Source organism: Coregonus clupeaformis, unplaced genomic scaffold (assembly GCF_020615455.1).
Source record: "Coregonus clupeaformis isolate EN_2021a unplaced genomic scaffold, ASM2061545v1 scaf0064, whole genome shotgun sequence".
NCBI classification, from domain to species: Eukaryota; Metazoa; Chordata; class Actinopteri; order Salmoniformes; family Salmonidae; genus Coregonus; species Coregonus clupeaformis.
This window is the reverse complement of record NW_025533519.1, coordinates 669,289-690,000: the sequence shown is the minus strand read 5'-3', so window position 1 is coordinate 690,000 and position 20,712 is coordinate 669,289. Positions and strand designations below refer to the sequence as shown.

The following is a 20,712-nucleotide window of genomic DNA, read 5'->3' as shown; positions in this document are numbered from 1 at the left end:
TCCCAGGTATTCCTTAAAGAGGTGGGGTTTCAAATGTCTCCGGAAGATGGTGAGTGACTCCGCTGTCCTGGCGTCGTGAGGGAGCTTGTTCCACCATTGGGGTGCCAGAGCAGCGAACAGTTTTGACTGGGCTGAGCGGGAACTATGCTTCCGCAGAGGAAGGGGAGCCAGCAGGCCAGAGGTGGATGAACGCAATGCCCTCGTTTGGGTGTAGGGACTGATCAGAGCCTGAAGGTACGGAGGTGCCGTTCCCCTCACAGCTCCATAGGCAAGCACCATGGTCTTGTAACAGATGCGAGCTTCAACTGGAAGCCAGTGGAGTGTGCGGAGGAGCGGGGTGACGTGAGAGAACTTGGGAAGGTTGAACACCAGACGGGCTGCGGCATTCTGGATGAGTTGTAGGGGTTTAATGGCACAGGCAGGGGAGCCCAGCCAACAGCGAGTTGCAGTAATCCAGACGGGAGATGACAAGTGCCTGGATTAGGACCTGTGCCGCTTCCTGTGTAAGGCAGGGTCGTACTCTCCGAATGTTGTAGAGCATGAACCTGCAGGATCGGGTCACCGCCTTGATGTTAGCGGAGAACGACAGGGTGTTGTCCAGGGTCACGCCAAGGCTCTTCGCACTCTGGGAGGAGGACACAACGGAGTTGTCAACCGTGATGGCGAGATCATGGAACGGGCAGTCCTTCCCCGGGAGGAAGAGCAGCTCCGTCTTGCCAAGGTTCAGCTTGAGGTGGTGATCCGTCATCCATACTGATATGTCTGCCAGACATGCAGAGATGCGATTCGCCACCTGGTTATCAGAAGGGGGAAAGGAGAAGATTAGTTGTGTATCGTCAGCGTAGCAATGATAGGAGAGGCCATGTGAGGATATGACAGAGCCAAGTGACTTGGTGTATAGCGAGAATAGGAGAGGGCCTAGAACCGAGCCCTGGGGGACACCAGTGGTGAGAGCACGTGGTGCGGAGACAGCTTCTCGCCACGCCACTTGGTAGGAGCGACCGGTCAGGTAGGACGCAATCCAGAGTGAGCCGCGCCGGAGATGCCCAGCTCGGAGAGGGTGGAGAGGAGGATCTGATGGTTCACAGTATCAAAGGCAGCAGACAGGTCTAGAAGGACAAGAGCAGAGGAGAGAGAGTTAGCTTAGCAGTGCGGAGAGCCTCCGTGACACAGAGAAGAGCAGTCTCAGTTGAATGACCAGTCCTGAAACCTGACTGGTTTGAATCAAGAAGGTCATTCTGAGAGAGATAGCAAGAAAGTTGGCTAAAGACGGCACGCTCAATAGTTTTGGAAAGAAAAGAAAGAAGGGATACTGGTCTGTAGTTGTTGACATCAGAGGGATCGAGTGTTGGTTTTTTGAGAAGGGGTGCAACTCTCGCTCTCTTGAAGACGGAAGGGACATAGCCAGCGGTCAAGGATGAGTTGATCAGCGAGGTGAGGTAGGGGAGAAGGTCACCGGAGATGGTCTGGAGAAGAGAGGAGGGGATGGGGTCAAGCGGGCAGGATGTTGGGCGGCCTGCAGTCACAAGTCGCGAGATTTTATCTGGAGAGAGAGGGGAGAAAGAAGTCAAAGCATAGGGTAGGGCAGTGTGAGCAGGACCAGCAGTGTCATTAGACTTAACAAACAAGGATCGGATGTCGTCAACCTTCTTTTTCAAAGTGGTTGACGGAGTCATCCACAGAGAGGGAGGAGTGGGGGGGAGGAGGATTCAGCAGGGAGGAGAATGTGGCAAAGAGCTTCCTAGGGTTAGAGGCAGATGCTTGGAATTTAGAGTGGTAGAAAGTGGCCTTAGCAGCAGAAACAGATGAAGAATGTAGAGAGGAGGGAGTGAAAAGATGCCAGGTCCGCAGGGAGTCTAGTTTTCTTCCATTTCCGCTCAGCTGCCCGGAGCTCTGTTCTGTGAGCTCGCAATGAGTCATCAAGCCACGGAGCTGGAGGGGAGGACCGAGGCCGGCCGGGAGGATAGGGGACACAGAGAGTCAAAGGATGCAGAAAGGGAGGAGAGGAGGGTTGAGGAGGCAGAATCAGGAGATTGGAGGGAGAAGGATTGAGCAGAGGGAAGAGATGATAGGATGGAAGAGGAGAGAGTAGTGGGAGAGAGAGAGCGAAGGTTGCGGCGGCGCATTACCATCTGTGTAGGGGCAGAGTGAGTAGTGTTGGAGGAGAGCGAGAGAGAAAAAGATACAAAGTAGTGGTCGGAGACATGGAGGGGAGTTGCAGTGAGATTAGTAGAAGAGCAGCATCTAGTAAAGATGAGGTCAAGTGTATTGCCTGCCTTGTGAGTAGGGGGACGGTGAGAGGGTGAGGTCAAAAGAGGAGAGGAGTGAAAGACGGAGGCAGAGAGAAATGAGTCAAATGTAGACGTAGGGAGGTTGAAATCCCCCAAAACTGTGAGGGTGAGCCATCCTCAGGAAAGGAACTTATCAAGGCGTCAAGCTCATTGATGAACTCTCCAAGGGAACCTGGAGGGCGATAGATGACAAGGATATTAAGCTTAAATGGGCTAGTGACTGTGACAGCATGGAATTCAAATGAGGAGATAGACAGATGGGTTAGGGGAAAAATTGAGAATGTCCACTTGGGAGAGATGAGGATTCCTGTGCAACCACCCCTCTGACCAGATGCTCTCGGGGTATGCGAGAACACATGGTCAGACGAGGAGAGAGCAGTAGGAGTAGCAGTGTTTTCAGTGGTAATCCATGTTTCCGTCAGCGCCAGGAAGTCGAGGGACTGGAGGGTAGCATAGGCTGGGATGAAGTCAGCCTTGTTGGCAGCAGAACGGCAGTTCCAGAGGCTGCCTGAGACCTGGAACTCCAGGTGTGTGGTGCGTGCAGGGACCACCAGGTTAGAGAGGCAGCAGCCACGCGGTGTGAGGCGTTTGTGTAGCCTGTGCGGAGAGGAGAGAACAGGGATAGGCAGAGGCATAGTTGACAGGCTGTAGCAAATGGCTACAATAATGCAGAGGAGATCGGAATGAAATGAACTAAACATCTGGGAAAGGAGAGAGCGGGGCCTCCCTCACCACAATTCCCAAATATAACTCTCCCAACTTCCACCTCAGAAACTATAATTGTTTCACTGAAACACCCGAATAAAACTCTCCCAACTTCCACTTTAGAAATTAGAATTGTTGTAAACTACAGCGGTTCAATGTTTCAAGGAATAGACTCAACTTACTTTATTCAGCTAGCTAACTATGACGCCATAGCTAACTAGCATGCTAGCATCCAATAACACACGGTTTAGCACCAATACTTGGTTACAACAAACTACCAATAGTGTGTTAACACACTAAACAGATAATTTGTGTCCGTGTCTAGTTCCTTTCATAACGCAGCAATAATTAAACGTTGGCTAGCTAGCACAAAGATATTGTATTTAGCTGCTACAGTCCTGCTAGCTGGTAGTGTTGGCTAGCTAGCAATGGCTGCTGTGTTGACTTTGTTTGAAAAAGCAGCGTCGCTGCAACGAATGTAGCTGGCTAAAATTATATTGTATTTAGTTGCTATAGTACTGCTAGCTGGTAGCGTTGGCTAGCTAGCAATGGCTGCGGTGATGACTTTGTTTGAAAAACGGCGTCGCTGTGAACGAATGTAGCTGGCTAAAAGGATATTGTATTTAGTTGCTACAGTACTGCTAGCTGGTAGCTGGTAGTGTTGGCTAGCTAGCTAGCAATGGCTGCGGTGTTGACTTTGTTTGAAAAACGGCGTCGCTGCGAACGAATGTAGCTGGCTAGCTAACCTCGATAGTTACTCTATACTACACCTTTATCTTTGGTACAAATACAACTATGTAGCTAGCCAACATTACACTAATCAAATCGTTCCATTGTAATGTAGTGTGTCATATTACATATTACCTGCGGAGCGAAGTACAGCATGACTACTCACCTCGCCTGCCGGAACTGTAGACTGATGATGTAGGGTGATGACGGTAGTAATCTAGTCTGTAGACTGATGACGGTAGTAATCTAGTCTGTAGACTGATGATGTAGGGTGATGACGGTAGTAATCTAGTCTGTAGACTGATGACGGCAGTAACTAGTCTGTAGACTGATGATGTAGGGTGATGACGGTAGTAATCTAGTCTGTAGACTGATGATGTAGGGTGTTGACGGCAGTAACTAGTCTGTAGACTGATGATGTAGGGTGATGACGGTAGTAATCTAGTCTGTAGACTGATGATGTAGGGTGATGACGGCAGTAACTAGTCTGTAGACTGATGATGTAGGGTGATGATGGTAGTAATCTAGTCTGTAGACTGATGATGTAGGGTGATGATGGTAGTAATCTAGTCTGTAGACTGATAATGCTAGTAATCTAGTCTGTAGACTGATGATGTAGGGTGATGATGGTAGTAATCTAGTCTGTAGACTGATAATGCTAGTAATCTAGTCTGTAGACTGATGATGTAGGGTGATGATGGTAGTAATCTAGTCTGTAGACTGATGATGTAGGGTGATGATGGTTGTAATCTAGTCTGTAGACTGATGATGTAGGGTGATGATGGTAGTAATCTAGTCTGTAGACTGATGATAGTAGTAACTAGTCTGTAGACTGATGATGTAGGGTGATGATGGTAGTAACTAGTCTGTAGACTGATGATGTAGGGTGATGATGGTAGTAACTAGTCTGTAGACTGATGATGTAGGGTGATGACAGTAGTAATCTAGTCTGTAGGGTGATGACGGTAGTAATCTAGTCTGAAGACTGATGATGTAGGGTGATGATGGTAGTAATCTAGTCTGTAGACTGATGATGTAGACTGATGACGGTAGTAATCTAGTCTGTAGACTGATGATGGTAGTAATCTAGTCTGTAGACTGATGATGTAGGGTGATGATGGTAGTAACTAGTCTGAAGACTGATGATGGGAGTCTTACAGCCACACGTTTTTCATCATGGCACTTATTCAAGTGATAGCAGCTATTTCCAAGAAGAGGCTACTTGCAAAAACTGTGATATGTGGTTGTTTTTTCTTACTAACCTTAGTTCTCCAGAGAACAGCGTCTGCTACATGACTCAAATGTAAATGTAGCAGACATGTTATCATTCCATCCAGATACAGCGTTAAAAGCTTGTCCTCTTTAATCCTCTGATTCCACATAGCAAATGAAAGGCATTTATTTACTTTACAGGAATACCAGGTTGATGAAGGTATTACTGAAACAAGTTGTACTTTTATATTTACTGACGTAGAAGTGCACTCAATGGGTGTATCCCAAATGGCACCCTATTCCCTATATAGTGCACTGGTCAAAAATAGTTCACTATATAGGGAATAGGGAGGCATTTAGGATGATAGTGACTGACGTAAAGCACTGCACTCAGTGACAGGAGGAATTTTAAGACTTCCCTTGTCTTCTATTGTCTTTCCCTGTCACTGAAGTTGTTCTTTCCAGTTCTCTGCTGAATATAGAACATATCATTTTCTTAATATAGAACAATCATTCCTTAAAATTAACATATTCTCTCTCTCTCTCTCTCTCTCTCTCTCTCCTCATTCTATTTTCTTCAGGCTTCTACATTTGACACCCCCAAAAAGGAAAAAAGGCCCCCAAGAAAATGGCGTGGTTCTAAAAACTACAGCACAGATGCCAAAACAACACTGCAGGTACTGTAAAAGGAAACACAGTCAGTTGAAATGTTTGAATAGTTCACTTTTTAAAAACATTAATTCATACATTCACATGAATTAAGCCTCACAGAGACCATCAGGTCGAAACGTTGCACAATGAAACTGGGGGAACATTCATCAGTGTGAGGGTATCTATTATTTATTTCATGGATAGTTCACTTTACCTCACTTGCAACTTCTGTGCATCAAAAAGTGTCTATCCATCCATTATTTGAAAAATGCCAGATAACAATTTTTTTTTGTCTGCTTCCTGTTCCTGTTCCATCCCAGATTCCCAGCTGCATCTCTTCTGGCTCCGTCCGTCTCCACGCCTCCAACCCCAACCTCTCCGCTGCAGCCCTGGGGAATGCGAAGGCCTACCCTGAACCTCCCTATATGGACTCTCCTATAGACGTAGCCAAACTACAGGAGGACTTCTGCCGCGTCGCTAACAACCGTAAGTACTCTCTCTCTCTGTCACCAACAACCAATAGATTTCAATAGGAGATAGCATCGCTAACAACCGTAAGTACTCTCTCTCTCTGTCACCAACAACCAATAGATTCCAATAGGAGATAGCATCGCTAACAACCGTAAGTACTCTCTCTCTGTCACCAACAACCAATAGATTCCAATAGGAGATAGCATCGCTAACAACCGTAAGTACTCTCTCTCTCTGTCACCAACAACCAATAGATTCCAATAGGAGATAGCATCGCTAACAACCGTAAGTACTCTCTCTCTCTGTCACCAACAACCAATAGATTCCAATAGGAGATAGCATCGCTAACAACCGTAAGTACTCTCTCTCTCTGTCACCAACAACCAATAGATTCCAATAGGAGATAGCATCGCTAACAACCACCTTTCATCTGTCGTCTTTATTCGGATCCCTATTAGCTGACGCCATGACGACAGCTAGTCTTCCTGGGGTCCTAAACACAACGACACAGAGACATAACAGACATGAGACGCTTCAAATTAGTGGATTCGGCTATTTCAGCCACAGCCGTTGCTGACAGGTGTATAAAATTGAGCACACAGCCATGCAATCTCCATAGACAAACATTGGCAGTAGAATGGCCCATACTAAAGAGCTCAGTGACTTTCAATGTGGCACCGTCATAGGATGCCACCTTTTCAACAAGTTAGTAAGTCACATTTCTGCCCTGCTAGAGCTGCCCCGGTCAACTGTAAGCGCTGTTATTGTGAAGTGGAAAGGTCTAGGAGCAACAACAGTTCAGCCGCGAAGTGGTAGGCCACACAAGTTCACAGAACGGGCAGCCGAGTGCTGAAGCGCGTAGCACGTAAAAATCGTCTGTCCTCGGTTGCTACACTCACTACAGAGTTCCCAATTGCCTCTGGAAGCAACGTCAGCACAATAATTGTTCGTCGTGAGCTTTGTGCAATGGGTTTCCATGTCCGAGCAGCCACACACAAGCCTAAGATCACCATGCGCAATGCCAAGTATTGGCTGGAGTGGTGAAAAGGTCATAGCCATTGGACTCTGGAGCAGTGGGAATGCATTCTCTGGAGTGTTGAATCACGCATCACCATCTGGCAGTTCGACGGATGAATCTGGGTTTGGCGGATGCCAGGAGAACGCTACCTGCCCTAATGCATAGTGCCAACTGTAAAGTTTGGTGGAGGAGGAATAATAGTCTGGGGCTGTTTTTCATGGTTTGAGCTCGGCCCCTTAGTTCCAGTGAAGGGAAATCTTAATGCTACAGCATCCAATGACATTCTAGGTGATTCTGTGCTTCCAACTTTGTGGCAACAGTTTGGGGAAGGCCCTTTCCTGTTTCAACATAACAATGCCCCCGTGCACAAAGCGAGGTCCATGCAGAAATGGTTTGTCAAGATCGGTGTGGAAGAACTTGACTGGCCTGCACAGAGCCCTGACCTCAACCCCATCGAACACCTTTGGGATGAATTGGAACGCCGACTGCGAGCCAGACCTGATTGCCCAACATCAGTGCCTGACCTCACTAATGCTCTTGTGGCTGAATGGAAGCAAGTCCCCGCAGCAATGTTCCAACATCTAGTGGAAAGCCTTCCCAGAAGAGGGTCCCCTGTAGCTCAGTTGGTATAGCTTGGCGTTTCCCACGGGGGGGCCAGTATGAAAAATGTATGCACTCACTAAGTGTAAGACGCTCTGGATAAGAGCTTCTGCTAAATTACTAAAATGTAAATGTAAAATGAGTGGAGGCTGTTATAGCAGCAAAGGGGGGACCAACTCCATATTAATGCCCATGATTTTGGAATGAGACGTTCGACGAGCAGGTGTCCACATACATTTGGCCATGTAGCGTATGTAATTCTTCAGGGACCGTCAGTTTGACCATTTAAATGGGTTAAAATAGGAAATGGACCCTGCCGACACATCTCCCTGAATTATCCACAATAACATTGTATACAAATGCTAAAATGAAAATAGCCCATTGAACAGAGATGAGGTGGAAAGGTGTTGATTGACTCTGAAGCATTCCATTAGCAGTTATTACGGCACAGTTATTACGGCAGGGCATCAGTGGTGTAATCATTGTGTGCAATAGGGCAGCAGGCTTTTGGCATGCTAATAGAACATCTGTGTATCTGTGTATCTGTGCCATAACACCAATGATAGAGAGTGTTGATGTGAATGATTGGAGAGCAGTGATAACCTCTGATTGAGACTCAGGGGGTAAAGATCTCAATCATATACTCCCTCAACTGAGCAGGAACCCCAGGCTTCTACATTGTAGGTTCTCAGTTATTAATGGCGGAAACAATCTCTGAGGCCCTCTCTCTCGCTCTCTCTGTCTTCCCCTGTCTCTCTCTCTTTCGCTCTCTCTCTCTGCCCCCCCTCTCTCTCTCTCTCTCTCTCTCTCTCTCTCTCTCAATTTAATTTCAATTTCTCTCTCTCTGCCCCTCTCTCTCTCTCTCTCTCTCTGCCCCCCCTCTCTCTCTCTCTCTCTCTCTCTCTCTCTCTGCCCCCCTCTCTCTCTCTCTCTCTCTCTCTCTCTCTCTCAATTTCAATTTAAGGGCTTTATTGGCATGGGAAACATATGTTTACATTGCCAAAGCAAGTGAAATACATAACAAAAGTGAAATTAACAATCAAAAAATTAACACTCACAAAAGTTCCAAAAGAATAAAGACATTTCAAATTTAATATTATGTGCAAATAGTTAAAGTACAAAAGGGAAAATAAATAAACATAAATATGGGTTGTATTTACAATGGTGTTAGTTCTTCACTGGTTGCCCTTTTCTTGTGGCAACAGGTCACATATCTTGCTACTGTGATGGTACACTGTGGTATTTCACCGAATAGATATGGGAGTTCGAATACTTTGTGGGTCTGTGTAATATGAGGGAAATATGTGTCTCTAATATGGTCATACATTTGGCAGGAGGTTAGGAAGTGCAGCTCAGTTTCCACCTCATGTTGCACATAGCCTGTCTTCTCTTGAGAGCCAGGTCTGCCTACGGCAGCCTTTCTCAAAAGCAAGGCTATGCTCACTGAGTCTGTACATAGTCAAAGCTTTACTTAATTTTGGGTCAGTCACAGTGGTCAGTTATTCTGCCACTGTGTACTCTCTGTTTAGGGCCAAATAGCATTCTAGTTTGCTCAGTTTTTTTGTAAATTCTTTCCTATGTGTCAAGTAATTATCTTTTTGTTTTCTCATGATTTGGTTGGGTCTAATTGTGTTGCTCTCTCTCTCTCTCTCTCTCTCTCTCTCTCTCTCTCTCTCTCTCTCTCTCTCTCTCTCTCTCTCTCTCTCTCTCTCTCTCTCTCTCTCTCTCTCTCTCTCTCTCTCTCTCTCTCTCTCTCTCTCTCTCTCTCTCTCTCTCTCTCTCTCTCTCTCTCTCCTCTCTCACAGTGCATGCCACCATGAAGTCAGCCCTGAGCTCTCTCACCTCTGAGAAGGAGAGGTTAAAACAGGTGCTGGACCACCAAGACACATGCCCCCCTACCTCCCCTGGGATTATGGGTCTGAAGAACGCTCTGTCCTCGGTGAGAAAATGACCATAAAACCCTCTCCCACACCTCTCACTCTGTCACTGCACTGTAGATCTTCAGTCAGAGAGAATAGACGTGTCTCTCCTTTTGACTTGCTATTGTATCCTGGTAGCCTGTCCTCCCACACCAGTTATCAAGTGTGACTACTGACGCCACGCCAGTGTCTGCTGACAAGCCTGTTACGGGGGATTACTGGTTGTGTGTGTGTGTGTGTGTGTGTGTGTGCCCACCTTTATAATGGGACTCAGAGAACTACCAGGTAGTAGGAAAACACTAGAGTTATTTATACTGGGACTCAGAGGACTACCAGGTAGTAAGAAAACACTAGAGTTATTTATACTGGGACTCAGAGGACTACCAGGTAGTAAGAAAACACTAGAGTTATTTATACTGGGACTCAGAGGACTACCAGGTAGTAGGAAAACACTAGAGTTGTGTGACTGCGATGGGGTTTTCTTTTGCTGTTGTTTCCCTTGTGAAAGAGGTCTTCTGACCTCAATGAGACAACCTGGTTCAAAACGGGTTTTTTTTAAGTTAACATTTAAATCACACTGTAAGATTATAAGATTAAGATTATATATTTTTTCCCTTTGCGCAATGCTTTGCACTACAAACATTTTGCCATAAGACTGCAGCTGTGCTTGGTTGGGGCATTTTCTCCTCTCCTCCGCTCCTGGCTGCATGTGCTGCCATAGAAATAGAATGAATAGAACGGGGTTCCCCATTCAAGTCAGTGATGGCATAATGGGTGGACTGGCAGCCATTGCGAGTGTACCCATAGGACCAAAGCAGGACGTAAAAGTAGGAAGTAAAAGCAGGATTCAACTCAACTGGCATTACAAAATATTAGTAGGGACATCAAACGTTCAGGCTGCTGCACAGACTCTATGGGGGCTCTAGTCTAGAGCTTCCGGTTAAATTGTGTTTGAGAGGATTTTAAAACTCTAAATGGTTAAATGAGTGAGAAATATATGTCATTATTGCAATAGTTTGTCAGATGGCAACATATATTATCATCTTAAATTGAAATGTTGAATTATTTTGCCACATAAAATGATTGTATATTGCACAAATTTCCCTAATGTGGACAGTTTGTGTTACTACTTTACACAAGCTTGCATTTTCACCCCATAAAATTCAGTGGAATTACACATCCTTACCTCAGATTGGTGTAAGGTAGCAACACAAACTGTATAAAAGTTTATGGTCATAACGATGACATAAGATTGATTGCTTAAAACCGATCAATATTTTGGGTTTTGTACCTTAGCAACTTCCTTCAAACTGCACGCATAGACATACAAAAGGTATCCAAGAGTTCATCTGACTCTGGGGAAGTAGATAAAGGGTTTCATTACCAAAATCCTGAAGTATCCCTTTAAGTTAACTAACCGAAATGTGGTTTGTTCCCTTTTCCATGATGGCCGCCTCCCGAAATCAACATCTGACATTCCAAAATATAGATATAAGCCTTATAGAAGTTCTCATCTAATCAGCCGTGTATAGCTTATTCCAAGTTTCCGTGTGGCTTTTGAATAGTGTTAGTTTAAACAGCGCTACACCCCAAATGTTTGCCCCCTGTTAGCGTGACATCGATGGAAATGATTAACCAAAACAAGTGTTGCGTTACACTTACCGCATTGGCGACCCACCCATCAAAAAGCAACACTTCAAAATGTAGCGAGCTGTCTTCTAGAAATTGTCCTCTAACCAGTGATGTACACATTATTCCCAGATTGTGTTTTTTGTGCTGTGTTAGTTTTAACAGGACGTGCAACCTCATCTCCACCCTTTCGCGCAAATGATTTCAACGTCATATCGATATGAGTGATTGACAAATAAGTGTTGCGTTTCTCTTTCCGTTTTGTTGACCCCCAAATCAAACTGCATCAGTCCAAAATGTAGCTGACGGTCTTCTGCTGGTTGTTCTCTAACCAGTGATGTACAAAATATCTCCAGATTCCATGTGTTTTTTAGTTCAACAGCGCGTACAACCTGATTTCCCCCCTAATCGATATCAGTGATTTATTGCCACTTGTCAAAACGACAGGGTTTTTGGTGCGTGTGCAGTTTATAAGGTGCTCATTTAAAATATACCAGTAATATGATTACTATTGTTGCACATGTATGGTAGATAGTACATTTTATGTTTAGGTTTTCGATATATCAAGAACTGTTTCTGCATATTGGTTATTGATTTGGATACATTAAAACTGTGTTTTGACTAGGCTATTTATCAAAATGTCTTGTGAACAGGAAGCAGCGACAGAATCATTTTCAACATAATTTTTTGGAATATAAATTGACTTTCATCATTTATTTCCAATGGCATTATACTTAATCAGGTAAAAACTGCTGAGATGTATTTATTTTGAAGATATATCAGAAATCACCAAAACGGGTTTGCCCTGCCTGGCATGAGCCACATAAGTTAACATCATTTGAATGAACATTCTACACATCCATGGGAATTATTGCATCACAATACCAGGTAGCCTTTGCAAGTGTACCCATAAGGTTACCAGTCAAATTGACACTTTGCTAAGCCCCTCCCCAGAATTTTGGGCAACCAATCACAGCGCTCCAATGGATAGCAACTGTCGTCGAGTCCGACTCCTCGGACAAGCTCATGTTTAAATAAAATCGCATAAAAGCCAGTGAGGGCTATGACAAAAACTGAGAGTTTTCTTTAAAAAATAAATGTTTAAATGGCAAAATAATTGAACAGTGCACCAGGGGTACTTGCTACTGTGATTCCTGAAATGCAGAGCCTGTTAATAGAGTATTTTTCTCATCCGAAATGATACTTTTGTTACGTTGTTTGCTAGCTCAGCTGGTTAGCTAGCTAGCTCTCAGTCTCATTGACCACGAAACGTTGTGTCAAGCTAAAATACCACCTCTGCAGGATTAACAACTCAACTCGAACCTGCCTACATATAGATGTCAGTTATTCCTTGTTATTAATCCCCCAGACCTGATAGATGCCGCTCTGCCTTACCACTGAGCTAGTTTACAGCTAGGGACTGTTCCACAACCTCAACACTACCGGTCAAAAGTTTGGACATACCTACTCATTCAAGGGTTTTTCTTTATTTTTACTATTTTCTACATTGTAGAATAATAGTGAAGACATCAAAACGATGAAATAACACATATGGAATCATGTTGTAACCAAAAAAGTGTTAAACAAATAGAAATATATTTTATATTTGAGATTCTTCAAATAGCCGCCCTTTGCCTTGATGACAGCTTTGCACACTCTTGGCATTCTCTCAACCAGCTTCACCTGGAATGCTTTTGCAACAGTCTTGAAGGAGTTCCCACATATGCTACTTATCCTTCACTCTGCGGTCCGACTCATCCCAAACCATCTCAATTGGGTTGAGGTCGGGGGATTGTGGAGGCCAGGTCATCTGATGCAGCACTCCATCACTCTCTCTCTTGGTCAAATAGCCCTTACACAGCCTGGAGGTGTGTTGGGTCATTGTCATGTTGAAAAACAAATGATAGTCCCACTAAGCCCAAACCAGATGGGATGGCATATCGCTGCAGAATGCTGTGGTAGCCATGCTGGTTAAGTGTGCCTTGAATTCTAAATAAATCACAGACAGTGTCACCAGCAAAGCACCCCCACACCATAACACCTCCTCCTCCATGCTTTACGGTGGGAACTACACATGTGGAGATCGTCCGTTCACCCACACCTCTTCTCACAAAGACACGGCGGTTGGAACCAAAAATCTCAAATTCGGACTCCAGACCAAAGGACACATTTCCACCAGTCTAATGTCCATTGCTTGTGTTTCTTGGCCAAGCATGTCTCTTCTTCTTATTGGTGTCCTTTAGTGGTGATTTCTTTGCAGCAATTCGACCATGAAGGCCTGATTCACACAGTCTCCTCTGAACGGTTGATGTTGAGATGTGTCTGTTACTTGAACTCTGTGAAGCATTTATTTGGGCTGCAATTCTGAGGCTGGTAACTCTAATGAACTTATCCTCTGCAGCAGAGGTAACTCTGGGTCTTCCATTCCTGTGGCGGTCCTCATGAGAGGCAGTTTCATCATAGCGCTTGATGGTTTTTGCGACTGCACTTGAAGAAACTTTCTAAGTTCTTGAAATGTTCCATATTGGCTGACCTTCATGTCTTAAAGTAGTGATGGACTGTCATTTCTCTTTGCTTATTTGAGCTGTTCTTGCCATAATATGGACTTGGTCTTTTACCAAATAGGGCTATCTTCTGTATACCCCCCTACCTTGTCACAAAACAACTGATTGGCTCAAACGCATTAAGAAGGAAATAAATTCCACAAATTAACTTTTAAGAAGGCACACCTGTTAATTGAAATGCATTCCAGGTGACTACCTCATGAAGCTGGTTGAGAGAATGCCAAGAGTGTGCAAAGCTGTCATCAAGGCAAAGGGTGGCTATTTGAAGAATCTCAAATATAAAATATATTTTTATTTGTTTAACACTTGTTTGGTTACTACATGATTCCATATGTGTTATTTCATAGTTTTGATGTCTTCACTATTATTCTACAATGTAGAAAATAGTAAAAAATTAAGAAAAACCCTTGAATGAGTAGGTGTTCTAAAACTTTTGACCGGGAGTGTACCACTGGCTGAACATCATCACTACTAGTTTTAAACATTAACATTTCTTATTTCCTTCAAATTGACCTTTAATATTCTAATTTCACTCAATTCAAATATCATTCTAAGTTAACATATTACTTCAGTTACATCTTAGCCATTCAACATCCCATCATCATTATCATAACATTTCATCATTATAACATTTCACTATCAATCTCCTACAGGCCCTAAGGCCTTATCCTCCAAGCCTAATGGACATAGTGCTAATTTACCTTAAAACAAACTAACATCTCATCCTGAACCATTTTCCTATATTACTTCAGCCACCTTTTAACATTTGCTCAACATTTTCAAAATATTTCGTATTTAACATTCTATTATCATTTTAATCAGTTCCAGTCCCAAGTCTTTTCTTATTTTTTCCTTATTTTTTAGAGTTGACGTCCATTATTTATTTCAATGTTCATCCTCCTCTGTGCTCCGTTTGTGAGTGTAAGTGAAACTTCTTAATGGGTGTGTGTGTGTGATTAGGGCCTTCCTATCAGCACTTCCTGCCCACGCACGAAAAAGCCATATCTCAGACTGGCCAATAAAAAGAAAAGATTAAGATGGGCAGTCTGAGATATGGCTTTTTCTTTGCAACTCTGCCTAGAAGGTCAACATCCCTGAATCGCCTCTTCACTGTTGATGTTAAGACTGGTGTTTTGTGGGTACTATTTAATGAAGCTGCCAGTTGAGGACCTGTGAGGCGCCTGTTTCTCAAACTAGACACTCTAATGTATTTGTCCTCTTGCTCAGTTGTGCACCGGGGCCTCCCACTCCACTTTCTATTCTGGCAATTGTAATGACAGTCCACCACAACATACCCAAGAGTTTCCTGATTAGCAAGGGGTAGTCTGTGTTTAATTTCATTGTGTATCAGAAACACAGTTTGAGATCTTTGTGAGGGGATTTCGCCAGTGGTTGAATGGGTAATTGGGCTTGCCGGGAAAATGTTGTCAGAGGTTGCAACAGTAAACAAGGGGGGAGGGGCTTAGCGAAGGGTTAGAGGTTCCAAGCCCATTTTATTCATTCTATATCTATGTGTGCTGCTGCTGCAGGGAGGGGGTCGTTGCCTAGGCAACCAAAGACTTGTTTGCTACAACACCTTGCTTGTTTCAGCAAGGAGCAACAAAGTTGCATCACGTTATCGCAGAAATAGACTCAACCACAAGAGTGCCCAGAGTGCCCAGAGTGCCCTGTCGTCCCGTCTTCAGCCAGCTGTTCCTTCCATGTTTTTTAAACGGTTATGACGGTTATTTCATTTTTTCATGACGGTCTTCATCCATAACCGTCGGTTACACGGTTATACAGTAATTGTGCCAGCCCTAATGGCATATCAATGTCTGGAAGTGACATTGTATTTTGTTCAATGTCTTGCCTGTCTAAGTTACTCTTGAAAGACACCTCTGTTCTTAACCACTCCTACTGCTGATGAGGCAGAGCTCATCTTGTTTTTGTCTTTCAACGTGAGTCTTCTCAGAGCTTATTGGTGAGATAATTAGAGGCACCTCATCACATCTTCCCCACAGCTCTGTGTTCATACAGCACCTATTTTCAGCACATTATGAATGCATTGACACAATCTATAAGTGGTTGGCTGTATTTGTGCAGAATCACATTTCAAATGTTTATATTTTTGAATTGGCAGAAACACAAGGAATGCAGAAAATGCTTGATAGAAAATGTTTGAATACGAAAAGAAAAAGTAGGAAATCCACCAATCAGTAGAGATGTTGAGTGGTGTTTTGGTGTCCCCAGGGTCATATTCACTATGCACCAAACGGAAGATAACAGACCGCAACAGGGAGGGATGTGTAAAAATAAGAAACACTCGTTTTTCATTTTTCTGTTGTAAAAGGTTTTGCTACGGTGTGCACTAATGAATACGTCCCAGCATTGTGTGTGTGGCTGTGTGCTGAAACAGAACACTGGTTGTTTGTTGTTCCATCCAGGCTATAGCCCAGAACTCTGAACTGAGAGAGCGGCTGAGCAACATTCACGCTGAGTCCCGCTGCGTCCCAGAACCCTCCACTGGGCTCATAAACCTCTCTGGCCCCCTACAGGTGGGTGTGGGACATGCATGATGATATGCATGATGACACACCCTCCCGTCCATATCAGCATCATCAGGTTTGCAAAATTCCGCTAACTGGTCGGAGGATTCCGGATTCCAGAGGATTCTGGATTTCATCCTTATTCCCTCCTAATTCTAGGAATCTAAACCGTGATTTCTGGAAAAACCTGGGAAGTTACCAGAATTTTGCAACCCTAATCATCATCACTGGCATTATTATCTAATGAGAACAGGCTATATGATTATAATAGGATATAATCTGCTGGCCTTAGTCCCAATACAACAGCTGTTGACCCACTCACTGCTTGTTTAGGCCCCTCTGTAATGATGAGTGATTATCATCACAACATCTCCTTAGTTGTTACAGAGTAACAGGTTCAGCAGTGTTTTCTACTCCTAACTGTTACAATATGGATGGTTAGTGTTGACAGCTCTAACTCCTACTTATCAAGCTGAGTGTTGAGACAACAACTGATTAGAAGATGAGACTGAAGGGATTGTTAGTTAGGTGTTTGGGTGTAAACTGTAAACACCTCTCCTTCTGTTCAGAGTCAGTTGTTATCCTCAAGAGCTCACACACACACACACACACACACACACACACACACATACACAAACAGTGAATCAGAGTCCGTTGGTACCCTCAGGAGCTTACTGTTGTGTATATTTAATCAGATCTGATGATAGGGTACAACCTGATCCTGTTAATCACATCCCTGGATGCTTCCAATACATACACACACTCACAGACACACACACACACACGCCCACACACACTCACACACACACACACACACACACACACACAGTTAGTGATTCTATTATGGTCAGAGGAGGTTCCTCAGAGGAAGGCTTCCCTGTTTCCTCATCATTAATTGGTCCACAGAGGCATCAGAGAATCAACAAGTAGGCCTAATGCACTGTTTGCGTCCCCCCCATGGGCCCTGGTCAACAGTACTGCACTAGAACAGGAATAAGGTGACATTTGGGACGCAACCTGTATGTGTGTTCAATTCACACGGTCACACTATTCTTTGGAAATGTGCATGTTTATTCATGGTTTATTGTTTCAGCCAGTAATGTTTATTCCTTTTGAAAGTTGTAACAACAGGAGAATGAGTTAGAATTAATATATGTCTAAACCAAACTGAATTAATCTAAACCTAAACCTAACAGAATTAATCTAAGCCTAAACCTAACTGAATTAATCTAAGCCTAAACCTAACTGAATTAATCTAAGCCTAAACCTAACTGACATTATGTTCTCCTCTTATTAGAAGCAAGACTCCACAGATGGATCCCACCCCCTAGTTCACCAGGCGTCCAATGAGAGCAGAGCGTCCATCACAGAGTCTCTGTCGGAGTTCTTCGATGCTCAGGAGGTTCTACTGTCCGCCAGCTCCTCGGAAAACGAGGTCAGTGCCTGACTGGGATGAGGAGGGAGGAGGAGGAGAGAGGAGGGAGGAGGAGGGAGGAGGAGGAGAGAGGGGGATGGAGGAGGAGGGAGGGGGAGGAGGGAGGAGGAGGAGAGAGGGGGATGGAGGAGGAGGGAGGGAGGAGGGAGGAGGAGGAGAGAGGGGGATGGAGGAGAGGGAGAGGGGGATGGAGGAGGGGGAGGGAGGAGAGAGGAGGGAGGAGGAGGAGAGAGGGGGATGGAGGAGGAGGGAGGAGGAGAGAGGGGGGATGAGGAGGAGGGAGGGGAGGAGGGAGGGGGAGAGGGGGATGAGGAGGATGGAAGGGGAGGAGGGAGGAGGAAGAGAGAGGGGGGATGAGGAGGAGGGAGGGGGAGGAGGGAGGAGGGGGAGAGAGGAGGAGGGAGGGGGAGAGAGGGGAAGTGAGGGGGAGGAGGGAGGAGGGGGAGAGAGGGGGATGAGGAGGAGGGAAGGGGAGGAGGTAGGAGGAGGTGGGAGGGGGATGAGGAGGAGGGAGGGGGAGGAGGGAGGAGGTGGAGAGAGGGGGATGAGGAGGCAGGAGTAACAGACAGAGAGCTGGAGGAACATTTTGTCTGGAACACACGTCAGACTTCTGGCTTCAGACTTAATGAGGCACCTCCAGTCAGAGCTCTGAGCTACAGAACATGTTCAGTATGTTTTCTGTCCCTGTGTGAAAGTTAATTACCCCCATCTAAAAATAAAATACCCTTACTGAGGAGAGGAGAGGAGCTGAGGTTTACATTTGTCAGTGTCTCCTCAGGGACCGACCGCCCCCCCTCTTCCCCCTCCCTCCCCCTCCGTTCTCAAACGCACTGGCTGCGTCCCAAATGGCATCCTATTTCCTATTTAGTGCACCATTTTGACCAGGACCCATGGGGAATAGGGTGCCATTTGGAACAGTCCCATATGTTGTGACAGGACGTTAAAAGGGACCTGACAGTTTCCTGGTTCCCGACTCTCTCAGGTGGGCGCTGTTAAAAAGGTATATTTGATTTATTCTTTATATTCCAGGCCTCTGATGATGACTCATACATCAGTGACAACGTGAGCGACAACATCTCCATGGACAACTTCAGCAACGAGACGGAGAGACCTAACTCGGGTAAGGGAACACTTTACCATTTGTGTTCCAAGTGGCACCCTATTCAATGTATAATGTACTACTGTTGACCAGGGCTCATAGAGCTCTGTTCAAAACTAGTGCAATAGGGTGCAATTTGGGACGTGTTTTCCTGATTACGTAGTGACATACAGTAGTTATGACCACTAATATCCTCTTCCTAACCCTCCAGGCTGTGAAGAGAACGGGACCCTTCTGAGAAGACGCAGGTCGTGTCTCCCGTCAGCCAGCCCTAACACCAGTAACATCAGTCTATGGAACATCCTTAAGAACAACATAGGGAAAGACCTCTCCAAGGTACCATGGACTTTTAGCTTTATTTCTGTCTACTTTGTTGGTTTATTTATTTTCTGTTGTGTTTGTGATTTGTTTCTGCCTACGTAGAGCGTTGAGATTCCTCTGTAATGAAAAGCACTATACATTACAAAATGTCTTATTATTATAATTTACATAATTCCATTTGGTTTTCATGACATTATTACATAATTACTACATTTGTATTATAATGAAGGTGACCAAATCTAGCTTTGAGATTGCTGTGTAAATGTGTTGTTATTATTATTCAGGTGGCTATGCCTGTTCAGCTGAACGAGCCCCTCAACACCCTGCAGAGACTGTGTGAGGAGCTGGAGTACAGCGAGCTGCTGGACAAAGCTGCTAACACACAGGACCCCTTTGAACGCATGGTGAGAGGGGATGTGTACACACACACACACACACACACACACACACACTGGACTCCTTTGAGGGAATGGAGAGAGAATATGTTCTGAACACACACACACACACTGACACAGGACTGCTATGAAGCCCCTAAATAAGATCTGGTGCAACCAATTACCTTCAGAAGTCACATAATTAGTTAAATAAATCTAAGTGTCACATGATCTGTCACATGATCTCAGTATATAAACCTGTTCTGAAAGGCCCCAGTGTCTGAAACACCACTAAGCAAGGGGCACCACCAAGCAAGCGGCACCATAGCTCTCCAAACAGGTCAGGGACAAAGTTGTGGATACAGATCAGGGTTGGGTTATAAAAAAATATCAGAAACTTTGAACATCCCACGGAGCACCACTAAATCCATTATTAAAAAATGGAAAGAATATGGCACCACAATAAACCTGCCAAGAGAGGATCGCCCACCAAAACTCATGGACCAAGCAAGGAGGGCATTAATCAGAGGCAACAAAGAGACCAAAGTTAACCCTGAAGGAGCTGCAAAGCTCCACAGCGGAGATTGGAGTATCTATCCAAAGGACCACTTTAAGCCGTACACTCCACAGAGCTGGGCTTTATGGAAGAGTGGCCAGAAAAAAGCCATTGCTTAAAGAAAAAAATAAGCAAACACGTTTTGTGTTTGCCAAAAGGTGTGTGGGAGACTCCCCAAACATATGGAAGAAGGTACTCTGGTCAGATGAGACTAAAATTGAGCTTTTTGGCCATGAAGGAAAACGTTATGTCTGGCGCAAACCCAACACCTCTCATCACCCTGAGAACACCATCCCCACAGTGAAGCATGGTGGTGGCAGCATCATGCTGTGGGGATGTTTTTCATCGGCGGGGACTGGGAAACTGGTCAGAATTGAAGGAATGATGGATGGCGCTAAATACAGGGAAATTATTGAGGGAAACCTATTTCAGTCTTCCAGAGATTTGAGACTGGGACGGAGGTTCACCTTCCAGCAGGACAATGACCCTAAGCATACTGCTAAAGCAACACTTGAGTGGTTTAAGGGGAAACATTTAAATATCTTGGAATGGCCTAGTCAAAGCCCAGACCTCAATCCAATTGAGAATCTATGGTATGACATAAAGATTGCTG

General features: G+C 44.7%; 1 protein-coding gene across 1 annotated transcript in view; it reads left to right on the top strand.

The window, feature by feature from the left end:
• Positions 1-20,712, top strand: part of LOC121556573 (oxysterol-binding protein-related protein 3) — a 164,500-nt gene that overhangs the window by 74,913 nt on the left and 68,875 nt on the right. Inside the window, 8 exon segments of the mRNA XM_045212917.1 lie at positions 5,519-5,614; positions 5,909-6,074; positions 9,483-9,616; positions 16,213-16,323; positions 17,612-17,749; positions 18,779-18,869; positions 19,060-19,184; positions 19,454-19,573. Of these exon segments, the coding sequence (XP_045068852.1) occupies positions 5,519-5,614; positions 5,909-6,074; positions 9,483-9,616; positions 16,213-16,323; positions 17,612-17,749; positions 18,779-18,869; positions 19,060-19,184; positions 19,454-19,573 (981 nt within the window).